Source organism: Chiloscyllium plagiosum, chromosome 23 (genome assembly GCF_004010195.1).
Source record: "Chiloscyllium plagiosum isolate BGI_BamShark_2017 chromosome 23, ASM401019v2, whole genome shotgun sequence".
Lineage (NCBI taxonomy): Eukaryota > Metazoa > Chordata > Chondrichthyes > Orectolobiformes > Hemiscylliidae > Chiloscyllium > Chiloscyllium plagiosum.
In genome coordinates this window covers 13,479,306-13,501,519 of record NC_057732.1, presented here as the reverse complement: position 1 = coordinate 13,501,519, position 22,214 = coordinate 13,479,306, and the positions used below count along the sequence as shown (strand labels likewise).

The 22,214-nt window shown below is 42.4% G+C and overlaps 1 protein-coding gene across 1 annotated transcript in view; it reads left to right on the top strand.

The window, feature by feature from the left end:
• Nucleotides 1-326: 326 nt before the first annotated feature.
• cd9a (CD9 molecule a) overlaps nt 327-22,214 on the top strand; it is a 47,539-nt gene continuing 25,651 nt past the window's right edge. Inside the window, exon 1 of the mRNA XM_043713570.1 lies at nt 327-734. Within this exon, the coding sequence (XP_043569505.1) occupies nt 672-734 (63 nt within the window). The 5' untranslated portion in view covers nt 327-671. The remainder of the gene's footprint in view (nt 735-22,214) is intronic.

The following is a 22,214-nucleotide window of genomic DNA, read 5'->3' as shown; positions in this document are numbered from 1 at the left end:
TCGTGTAAATGACACACTGGTGAATAAAGATTCTCCCCGTGACTAAGGGGCAGACAGAAATGGAACCGTACATTACACACCCACACGCTCTCCCTCCCTCACACGCACCAACCACTCCCTTCCATTTCTTCCTACTAGCCCCGTCTCGTATATGATGCATCTCGGATCTAAGAACAGAATCAAAACATCTCCATGGAAACTAATTTCCAGGGCTGCCACTGCAGACGTCAGTTGCCACCGCGCCCTGATTCTTCGTCGGAGCAGTGGGTGGGATAGACAAAGATTGGACTGTACGGGGTTTTCTTTTGGGGGGGGGGGGAATGAGGGTGTGCTGCAGTATCTACAGCCTGAGGTGTCTCTACACAGCCTGGCTGTACAGTGAGGTAAAGCCAGGGATCTCACACGTTGAGAACACTCCAGTTCCTCCCTCTCTCCATTCCTACACCTGAGACCAATCTAGCCAAGGGCGAGGTCGCATTCCGCGCTTGCGCTCTCTCCCTGCAGTCTGCTGACTTCTCGGAGCGCAGGGAAAAACAACAACATTTCAGTCGGAGACTATCCCCGGTGATCCACGCTCCCTTCCCCCCCTCAACTCCAATCTCCTTCGCGACTGTGAAAGAAAAACTCTCGGTTCCCACTTCCTCCCCCACCCCCCCACATCAAGTATCAAAATGGTGCACGGTGGCATGAAATGCATTAAGTACCTTTTGTTCGGCTTTAATTTCCTCTTCTGGGTAAGTTTGACCGATTGTGTTTATTTTTCTCTCTGCTCTTGGCTTCGTCGTTTCGGGTTTAACAGAGAGAGTTTTGACTGCCCAAATATTACTGTCTGCAGGTGGAAGAAAATAATTTCGATTTGCATGTCTTCTACCTCCCCACCTTAACCCTGTTTTTTTCTAAAAAAAAAGTTGCTTTGAAATCTAGTCGAGTTTTCTAACAGTTTTGTTTTGATCTGTAGTGAGATGTGGCATTTTCACTAACTTTTGAACTCTGATTTTTTTTTACCGTTGCTGAGTTCCTGCAAATTTTTTTTCTAACTCAGTGGTTCTGTGTGAGGTGGGAAATCGGTTAGATCGGTACTGTTGTCTGATGGAAATCTTTGGGTGGGGGGAAAGACAAACATGGCCTCACCTGTTCACTATCAAGACCTGTTCATTGGAAAGTTTGGATTGGCCGAAAATTGGAAGTGCTGCAAAATTTTCTTCAGTCTTAGAAGCCCTAACTTAAAACTCTTATTTTTTTTTATTTGGACTGGTCTGTGCTTGGCATGTATTTTACAACACCTATTACATGCTCTATGTAAGTGTCGTATACCTATGAAGTATATTGATTGCTTTAATTTGGCTATTGTGCACCCAAGTTGTGATTTGCTCTTTTTTGGAGTTACACCTGAAATGTTGACTTCTCCACCTTCAATGCTGCCTGGCTTGCCATGTTCTTCCAGCCTCTTGCTTGTCTACCTTGGAATCCAGCATATGCAGTTTTTGGTCTCTAATTCTACTCTATTGCCTACAATTTCTATGTCCATTTCTCCCATCACTCCCTCCCAAAAGCCCCCCTTCATGCCTTGGGTTTTGCCAGATGTAGGAGAAAGTTTGGTGCACCGACCTTTACACCGCTGAGGCTAAACGCCAGCTCGCGGGCACCACCTCCTACTGCCCCCTTGACCATGACCCCACCTCCCACCACCAAACCATCATCTCCCAGACCATCCAGAACCTCATCACCTCAGGGGATCTCCCATCCACCGCCTCCAACCTCATAGTCCCACAACCCCGCACCGCCTGTTCCTACCTCCTGCCCAAAATCCACAAACCTGACTGCCCCGGCCGACCCATTGTCTCAGCCTGCTCCCGCCCCACCGAACTCATCTCTGCATATAGAAGGGCTTATGACCGAAACGTCGATTCTCCTGTTCCTTGGATGCTGCCTGACCTGCTGCGCTTTTCCAGCAACACATTTTCAGCTTTTGCCAGATGTAACCAGCTAGCCATTCTAACTGATTTTCACCAGCTATAGGGTTAACCTTTCTTTAGAACATGAGAACTAGGAGCAGGGGTAGGCCATCTGGCCCTTTGAGCCAGCTCTACCATTCAATAAGATCATGCCTGCAACTTTTTACCATTCAAGTAGTAATCCTTTTTACTGTTAGTCCTACCAAAATGGTAGTACTTCACATTTATTAACATTGTATTCTATCTGCCAGACCTTTGCTCACTCACTTAAAGTATCTATATTCCTCTGCAAAGTTTCAGTCCTCTGCACACTTTGCTCTGCTACTCATCTTAGCTTTAGCACACACTAAATGCCCCTCAAAAGCAAAATAATGCTGATATGAAAAGATTGGAAATAAAAATGGGAAGTGCTGGAGCAATTCAGTTCTGGGAACATCTGAGGGGAAACAACAGTTAATGTTTTGAATCCAATGATTCTTAGTCCAAAGAATAATCAATGCTCACTCTTTCTCCCTTCACAAATGCTGACAGACCTGGGTTTCTCCAGTACTTAGGAGTGATGGGATGATAGGTTTTATTCCAAATGCTATGTTTGCTGACCTATGTTGGCTCCTTTTTATTATTGAACCCCTTGGTGTTAATACTTTGAAATCCTGAAAGTGATTGGTAAGGATATGAAAGATTATTTGCCTGGAAATGAGATTATTTGTCCAGACAAAGGAATTTAGAATAAAGATACAGTTCAAGAGTAAAGGGTTCCTGGATTCTGACTGGGAAATCAATTTTTAAATATTAGAGCGCAGTGAATCTTCTAAATATACTCAGAAGAATATTTAAATTCTGGGATCTCAAGGAATCAAGGGTATGGGTTTAAAATAAAAAGATTTGAGATAGGTGGTCAAACTTAAATGGTGGAGCATGTTTGAGCTTTATGGTGTACTCCTGAGGAGAAAGTGAGGTCTGGAGATCAGAGCCGAAAATGTGTTGCTGGAAAAGCGCAGCAGGTCAGGCAGCATCCAGGGAACAGGAGAATCGACGTTTCGGGCATAAGCCCTTCTTCAGGAACTCCTGACCCAATTTCTTAGGTTTGTTTACTTCTAACCTCCTCTGTTCCTAAAACCATACAAGGCTTCAGCTTTCCTTCAACTCTGATCTCTTTTAAAAAATGCCTCATTTCCTTTGCTTCACCATTGGCAACAATGCTTTCACCAAATAGTTTTGAAGCTCTGATACATTTCTCTCTCCAACTTTAAAAAGTACTTAACATTAATAAATCAAGCTTTTAGTCTTAACTACTAATATTGCCTTTGGATCAATGTCAATCTTGTCTGTTTGTACTTATAAGTTCTAAGGCAATTCATATTAAGTATCCCAGATAGCTGCAACTTGTCCTTTGTTTGAGAATTGTCTGTTTTAAACTAAAGCAAAAGTGAAGGTCACGTATCTCCCTGTGTCGGCGTGGGTTTCCTCCGGGTGCTCCGGTTTCCTCCCACAGTCCAAAAGATGTGCAGGTCAGGTAAATTGGCCATGCTAAATTGCCCATAGTGTTAGGTAAGGGGTAAATGCAGGGGTATGGGTGGGTTGTGCTTCGGCGGGGCGGTGTGGACTTGTTGGGCCGAAAGGCCTGTTTCCACACTGTAAGTAATCTAATCTAATCTAACAATCTTCTAATTTGTCTCCACTCCTGGATTTTTGTGTGGTGATTTTTCTTTTAATCCAGAAGTTGCAGCCTTTGGCAAATGGTCTACTTGTTTGTAATGAGTGGTGCAAATTAGTGTCCCTTTGACAAGGTGAACAATGTATTTTTTCAGAGGGAGGGTGGTGGTGTAGTGTTCCCAATTTGAAGTCAATTTTCTTGAATTTTAGTACAGTTTTTGCCTATTGCTTCAATCTCTCTTATTAAAAAGACAATGGAGTACAAAGATTGAAAATCTAAGTTTCATTTTTTGTGCTGACACTAAAAACGTGACAGTGGAAGCTGTCAGTTAAAAATAACTGGGATAGAGAAGGGTGGGAACCAACTCCTGTCTATTTAGGCTGTAGCTATAGTGTTAACTTGGTGCATGCTGAAATCACCTTGTGTTTTAGAAATGTGCATGAAAGGTATTTGGGGTTCTTATGCAGTGACTGTATCTTTACCTCTGGATCAAAAGGCCCAAGGTTGAATTCCAACTGAATCAAAGGGTGTATCATAACGTGTGAAGAAGTTCATTAAAAACATCTAAAAGGCATTCAGATTTACTGCAGGGCCAGGTTAAATTGGCCATCAATAGGTTCAGGTGGTGTCCCATGAAGGGCGTTGTAGCACCCGACTGTCTACCTGTTTTCCTGTCATTTCCTGACATGTGTTCAGGTGTCTGGAAAAAGGAGTAAGCAGGGTCCACCAGGCAATAGAGGCCTTTAGGGATCAGTGGGCTCAGTGCATAATCACCCTTGCTAATGTGATTTTAAAGTTTGATAAGCTTCCATTGCTGTTCTATAAACAAAAGCCAGAAGGTTAACTGATGGGTTTTTTTTGTCACTGTGCCCCACTGTGTCTCACCAGTTTAATGTTTTACTCTGCCTGAATGCCTTTGCCTCTTTCGATCAGGGATGGGCAGTATAATGTAGCTTTGATTGTGTTTCCACACTTTCCCAAGAGTCTTGTTTTAAAGTTTCCATTAATATTATTAAAGTGAAGTATTTAAATCTTGTATGACCATACCTCCTTATGTAGATAATTTTATACCTAATTAAATTTGGGTCTAATGATATAATGTTTCTTAGACAATCAGAAAACTTGAGTCATCCCATGTGTTCCTTAGTGGGTTGGCCTTTATGAGAATATAGTCTTCACTTTAAATTTTGACTGGGTTATCTGGAAAAGTTTCAGACTTAAGATCATACTTCACTTGGCTTGTCGTAGGGGCTGCAGTTTAGCCTCAGATAATGATGAAAAGGAGGGGAGAGATGAGAAGCATCAACTAAAAATATTTTTTAACTTTTTTTTGTCACCCTTGTATTTTAAGGGATCAAGTGATTGTTTATTGCACCTTCTGTCATTGAAGATAGGCTTTTAAAATCTGAACAGTCTCTTAGTGGGAGATAATTTTATATTTTACTGTTATGCATGCATTACAACATGATAAAGTTTTACCTTTATTGGTCAAAAGTTAGTGCAATCATTATATATTTAGGCTTGAGCTGTTTGTTCTGAGTTCAGAAAATCAATTTAGATAATAAAATTTAACATTTTTGTAAGTGACAGTTTACTGTTAACAAGTTGATGAGGTAAATGTCCTATGCTAATATTTGCCAGAATTATCAACAGAAGCATAGTTAAACTGCTTACCAGTAATGAGTGCACCAAATCAATTGTATAGAATTTTAGCATGAATTGATCTTGCCAGCATGACCTTCAGAGATGACCTTGCCCTGAAAAGAACTGTAATGGAGATGCTTTTGTTGCTGATTGTTTAATTATATTCTAGTTTATAATAGCAACAGATCAACTTTAAATGCAGAGTATAGTGTAAAATACTTGAGTGAATTTCTACTTTGCCAAACCAACTATTGAGAATGGTTCCTGAGTACCCAACTTGTGTGCATTTTGCAAGTCTTAAGTGACACAGGTGCAAGCCTAAGTTAAATATCACCATGGAGAGCTTCAGGATTGTTTACACGTTTTTAATTGTTTTGCATCGGGCTAACAGTTTTCTGATCATAGAATCCCTACAGTGTGGAAACAGACCCTTTGGCCCAACAAGTCCACACCGACCCTCTGAAGAATAACCCATCCCCCTACTCTGTTATCCTATATTTACCCCTGACTAATGCACCTAACCTACGTGCTGCTGAACACTGGCCAATTTAGCATGACCAATTCACCTACCCTGCAGATCTTTGGAATGTGGGAGGAGGCCAGAGCACTCGGAGGAAACCCATGCAGACACAGGAAGCATGTGCAAACTCCACACAGTCGCCAGAGGCTGGAATCAAACCCACGTCCCTGACACTGAGGCAGCGATGCTAACCACTGTGCCGCCCATTCATCTATTGAAATCTGTGCTTGCTTTTCAGTTAATATTGTTTCACAAAGCTGGTAGTTTGCAGGTTGAGACATGGGTTCTTGTCTGGCAGCTGGTTCTGTTTACATTGTTTATCAGCAACATAAGGTGTTCATTGTTCACACAAGGGCATGGTGCACTGAAAGTTTGCAGCAGTTGTGGGTGTGCTGGTGTGAATTGTCCATTTACCTCTGAATGATGGTCAAGAGTCTGGAACCTACCTTTAAAACACAATTTTCTTTAGTGCCCTAAATCTAGATTATATGCTTAGGAGTGCAGACCTTAATTCCTTATTCATTTTCATACCCAGAACATAGTTATTCAGTATCAAAGAAATATTTTTTTCTGGAAAGTTACTAAAGGGGCCAAGCAGAGCCCTTTTTCTTTAAAAAAAGAACTTCTGGCCAGGGTTGTCCACTGTGCAGCCTAAATGGTTGGGAATAGATCATTCGTAAGAGTTATAGCTCTACTATTTATGGGCGGCGTGGTGGCACAGTGGTTAGCACTGCTGCCTCTCAGCGCCAGAGACCCGGGTTCAATTCCCGACTCAGGCGACTGACTGTGTGGAGTTTGCACATTCTCCCCGTGTCTGTGTGGGTTTCCTCCGGGTGCTCCGGTTTCCTCCCACAGTCACAAAGATGTGCGGGTCAGGTGAATTGGCCATGCTAAATTGCCCGTAGTGTTAGGTTAAAGGGGTAAATGTAGGGGTATGGGTGGGTTGCACTTCGGCGGGTCGGTGTGGACTTGTTGGGCCGAAGGGCCTGTTTCCACACTAAGTAATCTAAAAAAAATCTCTATTGTATAGGTTTGAAATGGGAGCCAGTTTACAGTAAATGTACAAATGAGATACTGCAAATTCAGGTAATCTGAAATAAAAGTAAATGGTAGAAATATTCAGTGGGTCAGGAAGCATCTGTGAAGAGCTCAATAGAGTTAACATTTAAGGTCAGCAAACTTCTGCCAGTATGTTCAGGCATTTTCTGCTTTAATTTCTGCAAACTAAAATATTCTCACTAGTAATTGGTCTAAACTAAAACTTCATGTGGTTTAGCTTAAAATTTGATTTTTGATGGCCAGTGATGTGATAAATACCATGTGATATCTAACAAGTAATGTAAGATTTCATGCATGTGGGTGGCTATGTGATCCCTCTTTTTAGAATTATATATAGGAGCCTTTTGCTCCATTTGTCTCATTTTTTTTAGTTGCAAGATGGCCACTCTGGTAGCGAATGAGGAGTGGACACTCAGCTCTCCTGGTTATGGGCATGATCCGCTGAATTTACCAAAAAACTGAAAGAACTGTGGATGTTGGAAATCGGAAACAAAAACAGAAACTGCTAGAAAAACTGAGCAGCTCTGGCAGCATCCGAGGAGCAGGAGAATCAATGTTCCGTTCATCCTGATGAAGGGCTTGTGCCCAAAACGTTGATTCTCCTGCTCCTCGGATGCTGCCTGACCTGCTGTGCTTTTCCAGCACCACACACTCTACTCTGATCTCCAGCATCTGCAGTCCTCACTCCCTCCTAGCATCTATGAAGGGAAAGTAGAATCGACACTACTTTAGAACTTCTAATCTCTTTATGATGTGTTTCAACTGTTAAAGCTCCTTTAAGTTGGATTTTCCTGGCATTTTGGTTGTTAAATTCAAAAGTCTTATTAATTTCTCAGATTTGAAATTGTCCCATGTGTTAAAATAAGGGATTTGCTGTCCCTTTCTACCAGATGTGGCCAATTAAGTTGCACTAGTGACCTAGTCAATGTTGAATGTTGTGCAGCCATTATTAAGCATTGCTGCTGTTTAGCAGTCTGGTCAATATTTGATACTTGTCCAACACGTTGGACAAAACTCTAAATTCCTGACCCATCAATAGTGCTATCGTGCAGCATATGCTGAGTAATAGCCAATTTTCTAATGCCCAGTTTCAGTTCTACCAGGGTGATCCAGCTCTTCACCTCATCACAACTTCAGTTCACACGTGGACAAAAGAGCTGAATTCGTGAATGGATGTTCTCCCTGTCCATATGATCAGAAATGGGGATGTTTGCTGCTGATTGCAAAATGCTCAGTATCATTCATGACGACTCGGGTAATGCTGCCGTCTGTAGCCAAATGCAGCAAGACTTGGACAATATCTAGGAATAAAAACAGAAAATCCTGAACAAACTCAGCAGATCTGGCAGTACCTGTGGAGAGAAAAACAGCTAACATTTCAAGTCCAACGTGATTCTTCTGATCCTTTACTGCTGCGCAAATAATGGGGAGCTGTCTTCTTGAACCGTTGTAGTCCCTGACTGATAGGTAGGCCCACAAGGTTATTAGGAAGGATGAGGATTTTGACCCAGTCACCAAGAAATTATATAGCTCAGAGTTAGGTTCATGAATCATTTTGTTAAAGTACCTGTTCAAGACAGTGCAGAATCCCTGATGGACTTGACCTGAAAGTCTCTCTCGATTTGTCCTAGAGATCGTATTTTGTGGTAGTCTGGAATATAAACCTCTTACAGACAGTTTAGTTTAAATTATTGTGTATATTTACCAATGGTATCTATGTTACATTATAACATATATACCTACAAGTCAGGCTTGAGCTAAGGTTCTAAAACTATTAGCAGAGTAGCAGCGCCAGCTCTTACCCCTGAGAGCTTTCTCAGGCTACTCTCCTTATTGCTGCAAACAAGCTGTCTTCATATAGAAATTGGTATTAAAATTACAAAACTCCACATGTCCTTAGTTAAATAAGCAGCATAAAATGGCAAAAGTTTGCAGAGAAAAAGAAACTAATTGACAGGTCTGTGTACACTTGGCTAATTAAGCTATATGCACATCAAAATGGGAACCTTTGATCAAGCCAGGCCAAATGGCCAATTGCTTTGGCTAACTAACCTTCCCTTTTAACACCATAACGAGGGACTAGTCGAAACTATGTGGGAAAGGTCATGAGGTAACTTTGCTCAACTAGCATGCCCAGCTTGTAAGGGTAATGAGACATTCACATTCCAGATCAGTCTAGATGAGGGAGCTGAGCTTCATTAATTCAAATCTGCTCAGTGTGATACACATGAACATGTATTGGGATTGTTCTATTACGTGCATATTCCACTCCGCTTATTAAATTACAAGTTCTTTTCCTATTGAGTGAGTTTTGAGAGTCTTCGATTTATAATCAGAATTTTAGTTATCCGACATGCAACTGTGAAGCATGCGCAATCTTCCAGCCCCTGGCATGAGAAGGAAGTACTGCCACATGTTCCACAAGTGAACAAATGTTATCACCTTATTTACACTGATCCATTGATATTAAGAATAGATTAATTCTTCTCAATTCTTCTGAACAAATGGCTCCCCCATTTCAAGTGCTTTCCCGTGTCTCCTGTAGCAAATGTGTCACATGTAAGGCTACAAGCTTTCTCTGTTTGGAGGGAATCCGCACATGGCTATGATCATATGCTGCTCTTTCTTTCTATGTGGTAGAGGTTATGGGTTTGGAAGGTCCTATCAAAGAAGCCACAGTGAGCTACTGCAGTGCATCATTTGGATAATGAACACTGCCACTCTACCTGTAATGGTGGTCCTGAATGTTGAAGGTGGTAGTTGGGAGCCTAGTCAAGCTTTGTCCTGGATTGTGTCTTCCTGGAGCTGCAGCCATCCAGACAAGTGGGAAGTATTCCATCATACCTTCACCTTTGTAGAAAGGGGAGATGAATTATTTGGGATAGAGTGCTCAGTCTCCTGACCTGTTCATATAGTTGGTGTATTTATGGTTAGCCTGGTTCAGCTTATGGTGCATGGTAAGCCCCCAGACATTGATATGGGACTTGAGCAAATTGAATGTCAAGTGTTGATAATTAGAATTGTTTTTTAGTTGATCATTGCCTGCCACATGTTGCAGGGATGTCACTTTCCACTTAGATATTGTTCAAATATTGCTAGATGTGGACATGGACTTGTTCAGTATTGAAGAACTTCGGTACTGAACAAGCATCACAAACATCTCCGCTTCTGGCTGTGCTTTGTGTGACTCCAAACAGTGGATTGTTTTACCCCTGGTTCCCACGTACGCCTTAATAGCCTACTTGCATAAGTGCTGTCTTGACGTCAAAGGCAGGAAGTGAGGACTGTAGATGTTGGAGATCAGAGTCGTGAGTGTGGTGCTGGAAAAGCTCAGCAGGTCAGGCAGCGTCCGAGGAGCAGCAGAATCGACGCTTCAGGCATAAGCATTTGATCAGGAGGGCTCTTGCCCGAAATGTTGATTCTCCTGCTCCTCGGATGCTGCCTGGTGCTTCCAGCACCCCTCTCTCTGTCTACTTTGATGTCAAAGGCAGTCATACTCAACACTTTGGTCCATGAAAAATGGACAAAAGCTGTACTGAAGTGAGTTGTGATCCAGAAATGGCATCAGTGAGCAAGCAGCTGCTAAGCAAACACTACTTAATAGAGTAGTCAATGATCCCTTCCATCAAATTTATCTCAAACATAGACTGAGCCTTGCGTTTTGTGAACAGGACATGCCTCAGCATTTTTCTACATTGTCGAGTAGATACCAGTGTAGCTGTACTGGAACAGCATGGCTGAGGGTCAAACGCTCAAACACGTCTTCAGTACAATGGCCAGAAAGATGTCAACGTCCATATCTTTTGTAGAATCCATTGCCTTCAGCTATTTCTTGATTTCACATGGAGTGAGTCGAATTGGCTAAAGAATGGCATCTGTTATGCTGGGGACACAAGAAGGAAGTTGAGAAGGATCAATTGCTCACTGCTTCTGGTTTTAAAAAAAAATTGATGTAAATATTTCAACCTTGCCTTTTGCACTGATATGCTTGTAATTTAGAATGGGGATGTTTGTGGAGCCTCCAACTCCTATTAGTTTAATTGTCAGAAAGTTTTTCACGACTGTGACAGAACCATAGAGCTTAAATCTAATCCATTAGATTGTGGGATTACTTGGCGGAAGTAACGTATGGTACACAGTTGCTTAGCTTGTGTGTGTCTTGTCAACCTGGTGAAGCCCTAACACACCTGATTTTTAGATCTGTCTAGTGCAGCTTCAGGTATGCCTTCCAGAGTTAAACCAGTGTTGATTTCTCAGTTTGATTTGTAATAGTGCAGCAAGAGAGATGCCAGTTCATGAAGCTGCAGATTAGATTAGATTAGATTACTTAGTGTGGAAACAGGCCCTTCGGCCCAACAAGTCCACACCGACTCACCGAAGTGCAACCCACCCAGACCCGTTCCCCTACATTTACCCCATCACTTAACACTATGGCAATTTAGCATGGCCAGTTCACTTAACCTGCACACTTTTTTTGGACTGTGGGAGGAAACCGGAGCACCCCCATGCAGACACTGGGAGAAATGTGCCAACTCCACATAGTCAGTCGCCTGAGACGGGAATTGAACCCGGGTCTCTGGTGCTGTGAGACAGCAGTGCTAACCACTCTGCCATCGTGGATGAAAGATACCTTTCTGCTATTGCTGATATCCCACACTCCTCTTGGATGCCTGTTTCTCTTTGAAATCAATCCAGTATAGTACTGTAGTATTACGAAACACAATGTCCTCCATATGAACGTGTTCAACAGTGGACTGATGAGTACAAGTTATTAGTGTCGAAATGTGGCACTGGAAAAGCAGGCCAGGTCAGGCAGTATCCGAAGAGCAGGAGGGTCAATGTTTCGGGCATAAGCCCTTCATCAGCAATCCAAAAATTCTTCTGCTCCTTGGATGCTGCCTGACCTGCACTTTTCCAGCGCCACACCTTTTGACTTCTGATCTCCAGTATCTGCAGTTCTCACTTTCTCACAATTTAGTGTCTCTTCTGCCCTGCAGTTCCATTACTATCCAGTGTGACAATTAGTGTCCTTTAGGATGTAACATTAATGATAGTGGTTGGATATTGAAGTCCCCCACTCAGTCCATTCTGTGTGCCCTTGTCACCCTCTGTACTGGCTCTGTAACTTTTAATGTGGAGGATTACCCATATCAGGTGAAGGTAGGAAAGGATGATACCTAGTAATCACAGGATTCTTTTCCGAGGGTACTAGCAATGGTAGGATGTTCGGGTGGAGTTTGGGGCAAGGTCCAATGGTACAACGATCGATCTTGGGGTCGTTGCACAAACAGATGCATATCCTCATTTGTTGCTGTATATATTCCAAAACAAAAATAATCAAGGATGCTACAGTGTAGCCAGTGGGAGTTCTGGAGCAGAGGATAGATTGGGCAGTAAGCTGGGATGAAGTCTGAAGCACTGACCTAGGAGAATCAGGAATGTGGGTCAAGAGTGTGTTGCTGGGAAAGCATAGCAGGTCAGGCAGCACCTGAGGAGCAGGAGAATCAATATTTTGGGCATAAGCCCTTTATCAGGAAAGAGACTTGTGGTTGATGCTGAGAGATAATCAGGAATATGATAGAATCAATCAGGTGTACATAACATACAGATTTGCTTACATGAGAATTACCAAAAATTACATAATATAAAAGTTTGAATGTCAGGTGATTTTATTGCTTTCTTCAATTTTTTAACCAATGTTAAGGCTAGAAAGGTTTTCACAAAGCTGGAACGTGGATTAAATTGTGTAGATGAAATTATAATGTCAGTTGGTGAACGGAGAATTAGGGGTACTTGAAATGCTTGCGTTTAGTAAAATGGAACATAGATAACAGTACAGCACAGGATCTGCCTTTGGCCCACCATGTCTACATTGGCTATGCTTCCATTCTAACCTAATCCCAACTGCTTGTACAAGATCCATAAGCCTCTATTTATCCTGTTCACATGGCTGTTTAAATGCCTCTTTATACACTGCTATTGTATCTGCTTTTACCACCTCCCCTGGCAGCACATACCTGACACCTACCACCCTCTGCTTTTATTGTAAAAGAAACTTTCCTCTCACATCTTTGAACTTCCCACTTCATCTTAAACCTATGTCACCTAGTATTTGTCATTTCAGCCCTGGAGAAAAAGACACTGACCGTCCACCCTATCCATGCCTCTGATTTTATATAGGTCACCCTCAGCCTCTGATGCTGTATTGAAAATAGTCCAAGTTTGTCCAACCTCACCTTTATGGCTAATGTGCTCCAATCCAGGCAACATAATCTAGGTAAACCCTCTCCAAAATATCCACAACCTTCCTATGGTGTGGTAACCAGAATTGCACACTTCATTCCAAATGTGGCTGAAATAAAATACTTTATGCAGCTGCACAGTCTTGCCAATTTTGGTACTCATACCCTGCCCAATATAGGTAAACCATATGTTGCCTTTTCCACCACCTTTCCTACTTGTTCCCGCTTTTTCAGGAAGCCATGAAGTAGCACCCCAAGATCTCTATCAATGCACTGAAGGGTCCTGCCACTTACTGTATATTTTCTGCTTGCCTTTGACCTCCCAAAATTCCCTCCCACTCATCCAGATTAAACTCCATCTGCTGTCTCTCCTCCCAATTTGCCAACTGATCTAAATCCTGTGGTACTCTTAGACACCCTTTCTCACTCTCCACAAATCCTCCAATTTTCACTTTGTCTGCACATTTATTAATCAGGCCACCTACATTTTCATCCAAACCATATGTAGTTTGTGTACAAACTGAAGTCCCAGCATTGATCCTTGCAGGGTTTGAAAAATAGAAGTTGTAGCATTCTTGCTGAGGGAGTTGTCATAGCTGGAGGGGCAGTGATTGGAGACTGAGTGAGTGGTGAAATGCTATAAAAGGTGTGGTGAAAACCTGAGCTAAGTACACTGCAAAGCAATGACTGGAAACACAAACAAGTTCATGACTACATAGGGAAATCTAAATAAATGAGTAATTGTGGGACATTAACAGAAGTTGTGGGTAGGGATTGAAATATATTAATAAAAGTATCTGTCTCTTGGGTGCAGCTGTTCTGGTACAGTTGAGTTGTGAAAGCACCAGGACTAGAAGTTGCATAGGTAATGCTGGCATGGTTGAGTATCCGGGAAGGCTTTCCCAATCTTTGGATGAAAATTAGAGCTGTCAGGAGTGTGGTGTTGGAAATACTGATTTTTCTTTTTCTCCCTATGGGGGATATGGGAAACATGAGCAAGGCAAGGTTTCCTGCCTGTTGCTAGGTATCCTGGCAGGAAGCCATTTTGTTTCATGGTGATTGATTTACAGCAGTGAATTAGATAAACCTTTTTAAAAATGTTAATAATCAACCAAGTTTGCAACTGAAACTGTGTGTAAGCTTGATCTTGTATGATTGGAACTCCTGTCTGGAGATTACTGGAATGGTTCCCTGCAATATAACAATTTATTGAATTTGTTTTCACAATTTGCTGTTCAGGGTCATGAAGGTCAGGTCTCTGGGTTACTAAACCATAACTAGAAGATGTAGAATAATACCAACAAAGCTTATCATGAAGGACTCTGCTTCTCAACCTTTTCCCTTGTCTGAGTCATGGTGACCCTTCAGTTAAACCAGTTGTTTCACTGAGAGCAGCTCTCTGGACTGAGAATTACGGCAACTTTACATTTTACGGTTCATCTGGAGAGGATAGATAAAATGTCTTGGAGTACAAAAACGTTGCAGACTTGATAAGTTTGTGACATTCACATGACCCCTTTTGGACACTAAACAAACAACAAACAAAAAACAAAGGAATGTAGATGCTGGAAAACACTTTTTTTTTAATTTCTGGGAAACTCAGCAGGTTTGACTGCATCTCTGCAGCGAAAGCAGAGTTTGCATTTCAATCCAGTAATCCCCCTCCAGAATTGTGTAGCTAGGAAGATGTTAACATCTATTCTGAAGATTGGCGGGGTAGAATAAAGTAAATGGGGGAGGGGGGTGGTGGATGAAGCCCACAGAGCAATGGAAAAGAACAGTTGGGCAGGCAAAGGAATAAATAAAGGTTAGCCTGGGGGAAATCAGTTGCCAATGAGGATTATTAGAAGCTGACAATAGGTTATTGGTGGTAACAGCCATGTGATGCTGAGGCATAGTGTGTGGGTGTTGGTGTAAGGGCAGAGCAAGATTCTTGGGGCCCTTAAAATTATTGCACATGATAGAGTCCCAAAGGTTGCAGAGTTCCCATGTGGAAAATGAGGTAGTGTTCTTCCAACTTGCACTGAGCTTTCCTGGAGGACTGCAAATCTGAGACACATGTTGGCAAGGGAGCAAGGTATTAATGTAGCAGGCAACAGGAAACTTGGGTTATTTTTGTGGACAGGGTGTAGGTGTCCTGCAAAGCGGTCACCCATCTCCCCGATGTAGAGGAGACTACATTGTGAGCAGTAAATGCAGTAATGCAGGTGAAGTGCTGCTTCATCAAGAAGGTATCTCTGGGGCCTTGGATAGTGAGGGAGGAAGGAAGTAAACAGGCAGGTGTTACACCTTCTGTGATTATATGGATGGGTGTCGTGAGAGTGTAGGGAGAAGAGGACCATGATGTTCTGGATGGAATGGTCTCTGGAGAAGGGACGGAATGGGAAATCGGTCTCTGGAGGTGGTGGGAGATAATGACTAATGATCCTTTTGAATGCGGATGCTGGTGGGGTGGTAAGTGAGGAACAAGGGACCCGATTGGTGGTGTGGGAGGGAAGAGAAGGGTGAAGGGCAGAAGTGCATGAGATATCAGATGTGGCTGAGGATGCCGATGGTGTGCAATCCTCAGTTGAGAAAAGAGGTGGACATTTTGGAGGTCTCCTTTATATAAGCTGGCATTTTTGGAATAGACGTGATGTAGACAAACTGAGAGAATAGAATTGTTACAGGAATCGGGAAGTGAGGATGTACAGTCAAGGCAACAGTGGGATTCGATGTGTTTGTAGTGGTTACTGGTGGCCAGCCTATTCCCTGAAATGGAATCCGGATGTTGAGGAAGGGAAGGCAGGTGTCAGATGGACCAGGTGAAAGTGAGAGTGGGATGGAAATTGGAAGCAAAACAGCTAACTTTAAGCCCCTTATGGATACTTGGCTTTAAGGTCGTTGCTGCAACTGTGATATCTCCCTTATTTGGGGAAGTGATACTGCTGCTATGTCTTGAGATTGAAAATGCCAATATTGAATGGACTTCCTCCATGCAGCGCAATCTATGATCTGAGCTACTGAAGCAAATATCACTGAGCATTTCTCAACCATGTGAAGTAAATTTTAAATTGTTGATTTGTTCTTCCTGTGATTGTGGTGGTTCAAATGTAAGCACTTGACATTGAAGAGGACTGAGTGACTTAAGCTCTGGTGCAACCCTGGAATTGGGAGGGAAGAGGATCATAGAACGTTGAGGGGTTAAGAGTCAGATACTTGAGCAAACGGCCAGAAGTCCTGGGATCTAGACTAGATGTGAGTTTGTATTTTGGTCCTTTCAAATTGGGACTGTGCACCCATGAGGTTTGGAACATTTGGAAATATTGTCAGAAAATGTTGTTCCCTGCCACCAGCTGTTTCTCATTTCAAGCATGAAATTCCCAGCTCTTGTTTGCTGACTGCATACTAAACTAGCGTAACATCAATTACAAACTGTATGTAAGTGCAAGAGGGGGGGCAGAGGAGAACAGAACATTGAACAATATTGGATCATTAATAAAATGTTTAGGAACAAGAGTGGGCCAACCAGCCTGTTTGATTCTTTTTTCAGCCTGCCTTGTAATTCAGCTTCTACAGCTCTCTGAGGTTTGCTTCTAAAGATTCACCACCCTCAGGAAGCAATTCTTCCTCATCTGACTTAAATTGCCTACCCCAACTCGGAGATTATGCTTTCTAATTTAGACTCACCAGCCAGTGGGAACATCCATTCTACATACATCCTGTTCCACCTTTTAAGAGTTATTTCAATGAAATCACGTGGCATTCTTCAAAACTCTAGTGATTACAGATGAAGTTTCCTCAACTTAATTTCATAAGACAATTCTATTGTCTTAAGGGTTAATTGGGTGAACTTCCAGTTACACTCCCTTGCATCCTTTTGAGAACATCAAAATTGTACACATTACTCCAGGTGCCACCTCACCAAGGCTTCAGGCAATTTCAAAAAATACATCTTCTATACTCAATTGATTGGTGTCTGTATGCTAGGTTTTTGTGACCACACCAGGGCTATGGACACCTATACTTCACAATCTCTCACCATTTAAAAGATATTCTGTCTTTGTGAAATTCTCCACTTTGTTAGAAAAATACATTCATCTTCCATCTGTCATGCATTTTTGCCCAATTACTTAGCCTGTTTGAGTTCACTTGAAGCTTCCTTGAATCTTTCTTACAACTTGCATCCCCACCTAGTTTTGTATTATCAGCAGATTTGGAACTGTTACAACTTGTCCAGCATACAAATTATTCATATAGATTGAGCTATTGCCTTAGCACTGATTCTTGTCGTACCAAACTGGCAAGTCTACCATCATGAAAATGACCCATTTATTTCTGTCTCTGAATTGATTTTTTCTTATGCATAACCCTGACCTTCTGATCCAATGTTTTTTGTTTTGTCGAGACCATTCTGAAAATCACACTTTAGCAATGCACTGGTTCTCACTATTGAAGTTCCTTTTGTGGGGAAAAAAACTTGCAACAGTTTGGCAGCTTTGTTTCTCTTCCATAAATACACATCGACTATTTAATTTGTCATTGTTTTCTCTGTATCCAATTATCACCTCCTATAATAGATTCTCATTTTCTGTACTACTGACATCGACTTAACAGATCTGTAAAGCTCCTTCTTATTCCTATCTTTAATGCTGGACTTATTTGTCGTTTTTCAGTCCGCAGGAATATTTCTAGAACTTAAAGAATTGAGAGAGATGATCACCACTAATGCAGCCATCATTTCTAGAGTCGCTTTCTTCAACATTCTGGGATTTAGCTTGTCTGGTCTAAAGGACTTGTCAGTTCAGTTAACTACTTTTAATAGGTACCACCTCTGGGGTGGCACGGTGATTCAGTGGTTAGTACTGTTGCCTCTCAGCAATACGGACTCCGGTTCGATTCCGGCCTTGGGTAGCTGTCTGTGCGGAGTTTGCACGTTCTCCCAGTGTCTCAATGGGTTTCCTCCCACGTTACAAAAGACGTGCAAGTCAGGTGAATTGGCCATGCTAAATTGCCTGTAGTGTTCGGTGCGTTAGTTGGGGTAAATCTAAGGAAATGGGTCTGTGTGGATTACTCTTGTTGGTTTCCACGCAGTAGGGAATCTAATGTAATCTTTATTAACACTGATTATTTTTTAGCTCCTCAACTTCACAAGTCCTTTGGTTGCTTAGTCTTTCTGGTAGTTTTTCTGTGTCTTTATCTGTTAAGACCGATTTTAAAAAGTAATTTCTTCTCCCATTTTCTATTCATCATTATGAATTATTCTGTCTCCATTTGTCATGGCTCACATTTGTCCTAGGTAATTTATCCCTTTTCACATACCTGAATAAACTTGTACAGTCCTCTTATGTTTCTCTCCAGCTTGAATTTTTGTTTTCTTATTATTGGTTCTTGGTGTTTCTATGCTTTCAAAATTGCATCTGATTTGCCAGCTTGTCTAACACATGGATCCTTTATGAACCACTCATTTGATCTAATGCAATTATTAGCTTTTATTAGCCACAATTAATGTACCTTTCACACTGTGTATTTGTGCATTTAGAATGTGTATCTGTCATGTACTATTACTTTGACGACAATTGCTAGTATTTAATCATTTGCCGATTCATGTAGCTAATTTATCCCAAGTATCTTAGCTTCCCTTTGTTCATATGTTTCAGAATAAATAATATCACGTTCAAATTTAATGTGAAATTTTATCATATCAATATTTTCCTAAAGCTAATTTACTGTAAGCTTATTAAGTAGCCATTTCTCATTGCATGATAGTAAATCTAAAACAGCCAGACTATAGTTGGTTCTTCAACAAATTGGGGCAGCATGGTGGCACAGTGGTTAGCACTGCTGCCTCAGCGCCAGAGACCCGGGTTCAATTCCCACCTCAGACAACTGTGTGGAGTTTGCTCATTCTCCCCGTGTCTACGTAGGTTTCCTCCCGGTACTCTGGTTTCCTTCCACAGTCCAAAAATGTGTAGGTTAGGTGAATGGGCAATTTAGCATGGCCAATAGTGTTAGGGGCAGGGGTAAATGTAGGGGAATGGGTCTGGGTGGGTTGCTCTTCGGAGAGTTAGTGTGGACTTGTTGGGTCAAAGGGCCTATTTCCACACTGTAAGTAAGTAAATTGATCTAGAAACTAATCTTGTGCACACTCCAGGAATACATCCTCCACATCATTAGTGCTGATCAGATTTACCCAGACTTGATGTAAATTGGAGTCAACCCATTATTGCTGCATTACCCATGTAACATACATCTCCAATTTTCTAATTGTTTGCCTTCTCCAACATTGTATGATCCTAAACCTTAGTGATAAATAACAACCACCAATGGTTGCTGCCTCTTGCTTTTTCTTAACTTCAGCCACACTAATTCTACATCTTGGCCATTTGACCTACTCACTTGCACTTGCTTCGTTTGTCTGCTAATTGTGATGATGCTGCTCCTTTTACAAAGATTAGGTTGTGTTTTCTTTCTTCAGAAGGCTGCAGAGACACACACCAAAATGTCTGGTGTTGATCGACTTGAGAACGATTTCAAATGTTTTTGTCAAAAAAGCACTTTGTATGATAGGGGAGTGGCCAGTTCTCCCAGCTCATCTTTTCTCTGGTTTAGTTTGAGCAGTCTGGCTATTTGCGAAAAGCAGACAGTTCACTTTGAGGTCACTGGTCCAAGAAACACCTATATGGAGGGTATTCCATGCTGAATCCCTCCGTCCGTCCCTCCGTCCGTCCTCCCTCCCTCCCTCCCTCCCTCCCTCCTGTAAGACCCTGTGTTTGATTTTACCTTTTTATTGTCAAGAGGTGTTTGTGGGGATTGTTGCAGGAATTTGGCACAGCATCATTGAAGTTTGGTTAATCTATTAGGTTTTCAGAGGTTAAGTTGTTCTGCTCTCTTCAGTTTGTGTTTCATCTTGTAAGCCTGTAAGTAAATTCTGTTTTGTCCAAACCTAAGTGATTTGACCAGCTGCATGCCTCCTAGAGTATGCTCTTTACATCTACTTAAAACAACTAGCAAAGTTTGGGTCTGGGCTACTTTATTGATATGTTTTGAGGGGGCCTGGTCTGGTCCGTCCATAATTTTTGTTCGTTACTTTTGTATTTCCTGTTGCTAGCTTTGTTTTTGTTCTATCTGAGCTTTGCCTGTGCTTCCCATCCCATAGCCAATTTTCCTTGATCGTACTAGCAAGCCTTATTGCGAGGGTGTTAGTCCTGGTCCTCCTAAAGTAAAACTTATCCACCTTATATAAGTCTCACCTGGCCCAGACCTAGTCCCATGCCTCAGGAATTCGATACCCTCCCTGTAGTTTTCCAGCCACCTGTTCTGATGCTCAATTCTCTTATTTCCTATGGTGGAACTAGGAGTAAGCCTGAGGTGACTGAACAAACATCAGTTCAGCACAGAAACTGGCTCTTCAGCCCACCAAGCCTGCACCAACTTGTGATGTCTCTCTAAACCTAGAAGTATTTAGCCTCTATGCAGTTTGCATCTCTCTATTCCTTGCCTATTCATGTATTTGTCAAGATGCCTTTTGAACCTTGCTCTTGCATCTGCTACCACCTCCTTGGCAGTGCATTCCAAGAACATTTCTCCCTCTAAGAAGGAAAAGAACTTACCTTCCCATCTCCTTTTAAACTATGTCCCCTAGTAATTGACCTTTCTACTCTGAAAGATTTGAGTATCCATTCTATCCACACCCCTCATACTTTTGTAAATGTCAATGAGGTTGCCCGTCATCCTCCAACATTCATCTGAAAATAAGCCAAGTTTGTTCCACGAGGAGCTTTAACAGTTCATGCACTACATCAACACCTTCCATCCTGACCTCATTCATCTGGTCCACTTCCCTTCATGGACCCCTCAGTCTCTAGTGTATGACTCCACACCGACAACATCTACAAACCCACTGACTCCCATACCTCCCTTGACGACTCCATCTTCCCAACACCCCACCCACTCCCACCCCCCCAGGAAAAAACATGATCCCCTACTCTCTCTTCCTCCGCTATAGCTGCTCTTCGGGTGAGTGATTCCACTCCAAGGCATCCCACGTGTCTTCCTACTTTGAGGACTGTAATTTCCCCCTCCTATGATCAGTGATACCCTCAATCACATCTCCATTTCCTGCATCTCCGCCCTCCAAAACCTCCCCCCAAAACTACAAAGATAGAATCCCTCAGTCCTCACATTCCACTTTTCTTTCTCCCCCCCCCACCCCCGCCCCAAACCAAAAGTATATTTCCCTCCCCACCCCATCCGCATTCTGTACAGGCCGTTCGTTCCCTCTGCGACTCCCTTGTTAGGTCCACACCCCCTCTCTTTTCTCTTGCTGCTCTGAGAAGTGCAAAACCTGGTTTCCCCTCACCCCCACCACAGTCCAAGACACCAAAAGGTCATTCCAAATTCAGCGGAGCTTTACTTGTACATCCTCTGACCTCATTATTGCATTCGTTGTTGTTTATGTGGTTTCCTTGACATCGGAGAAACCTGAGCACAAACTCACGGAATGGCTCCAGAAACTCCTCTGGTCCGTATGTACCAACCAACCCCACCTTCCACTAGCCATCTACTTCAACTTCTGCTCCCACTCCCCTGAAGGCACATCCATTCTGGGCCTCCATCACCTACATGTCTTCCGCCTCAGGAGCCTACAACCACCTGGCATGAACTTTGAATTCACCAGTTTCTGAATCTTCAACCCCCATCCCAGCTCCTACCCTCTGACTCAATCCGCACTCTTGACCTGACCTACCTGTACATCTTCCTTCCCACCTTTCTGCTCCCCCTTTCCCAATGACCTATCACAATCACTTCCTACCTTTGCCCACCTATCACCATCCCACCTACCTTTCCCTAGCTCCACCCCACCATTTATCTGTCAGCTGCCTTTCTCCTCCCCAGTCATGAAGAAGGACTAAAATGTTGTCACTCTCTCACTCCTCTGCTGCTGACCTGTTTTCTCCAGTGCCATGCTTTATCAACTCAATCTCTCCTCACAGCTAATGCCCTCCAAACCAGGCTTGGTAAACCTTTCTGTACCCTCTCCAAAGTCTCTGTATTTTTCTAGTAGCATGGCAACCAGAATTGTATGCAATATTCCAAATGTGGCCTAACTGAAGTTCTATGCAACTTCAGAATGACTTACCAATTTTTTCTTCTGT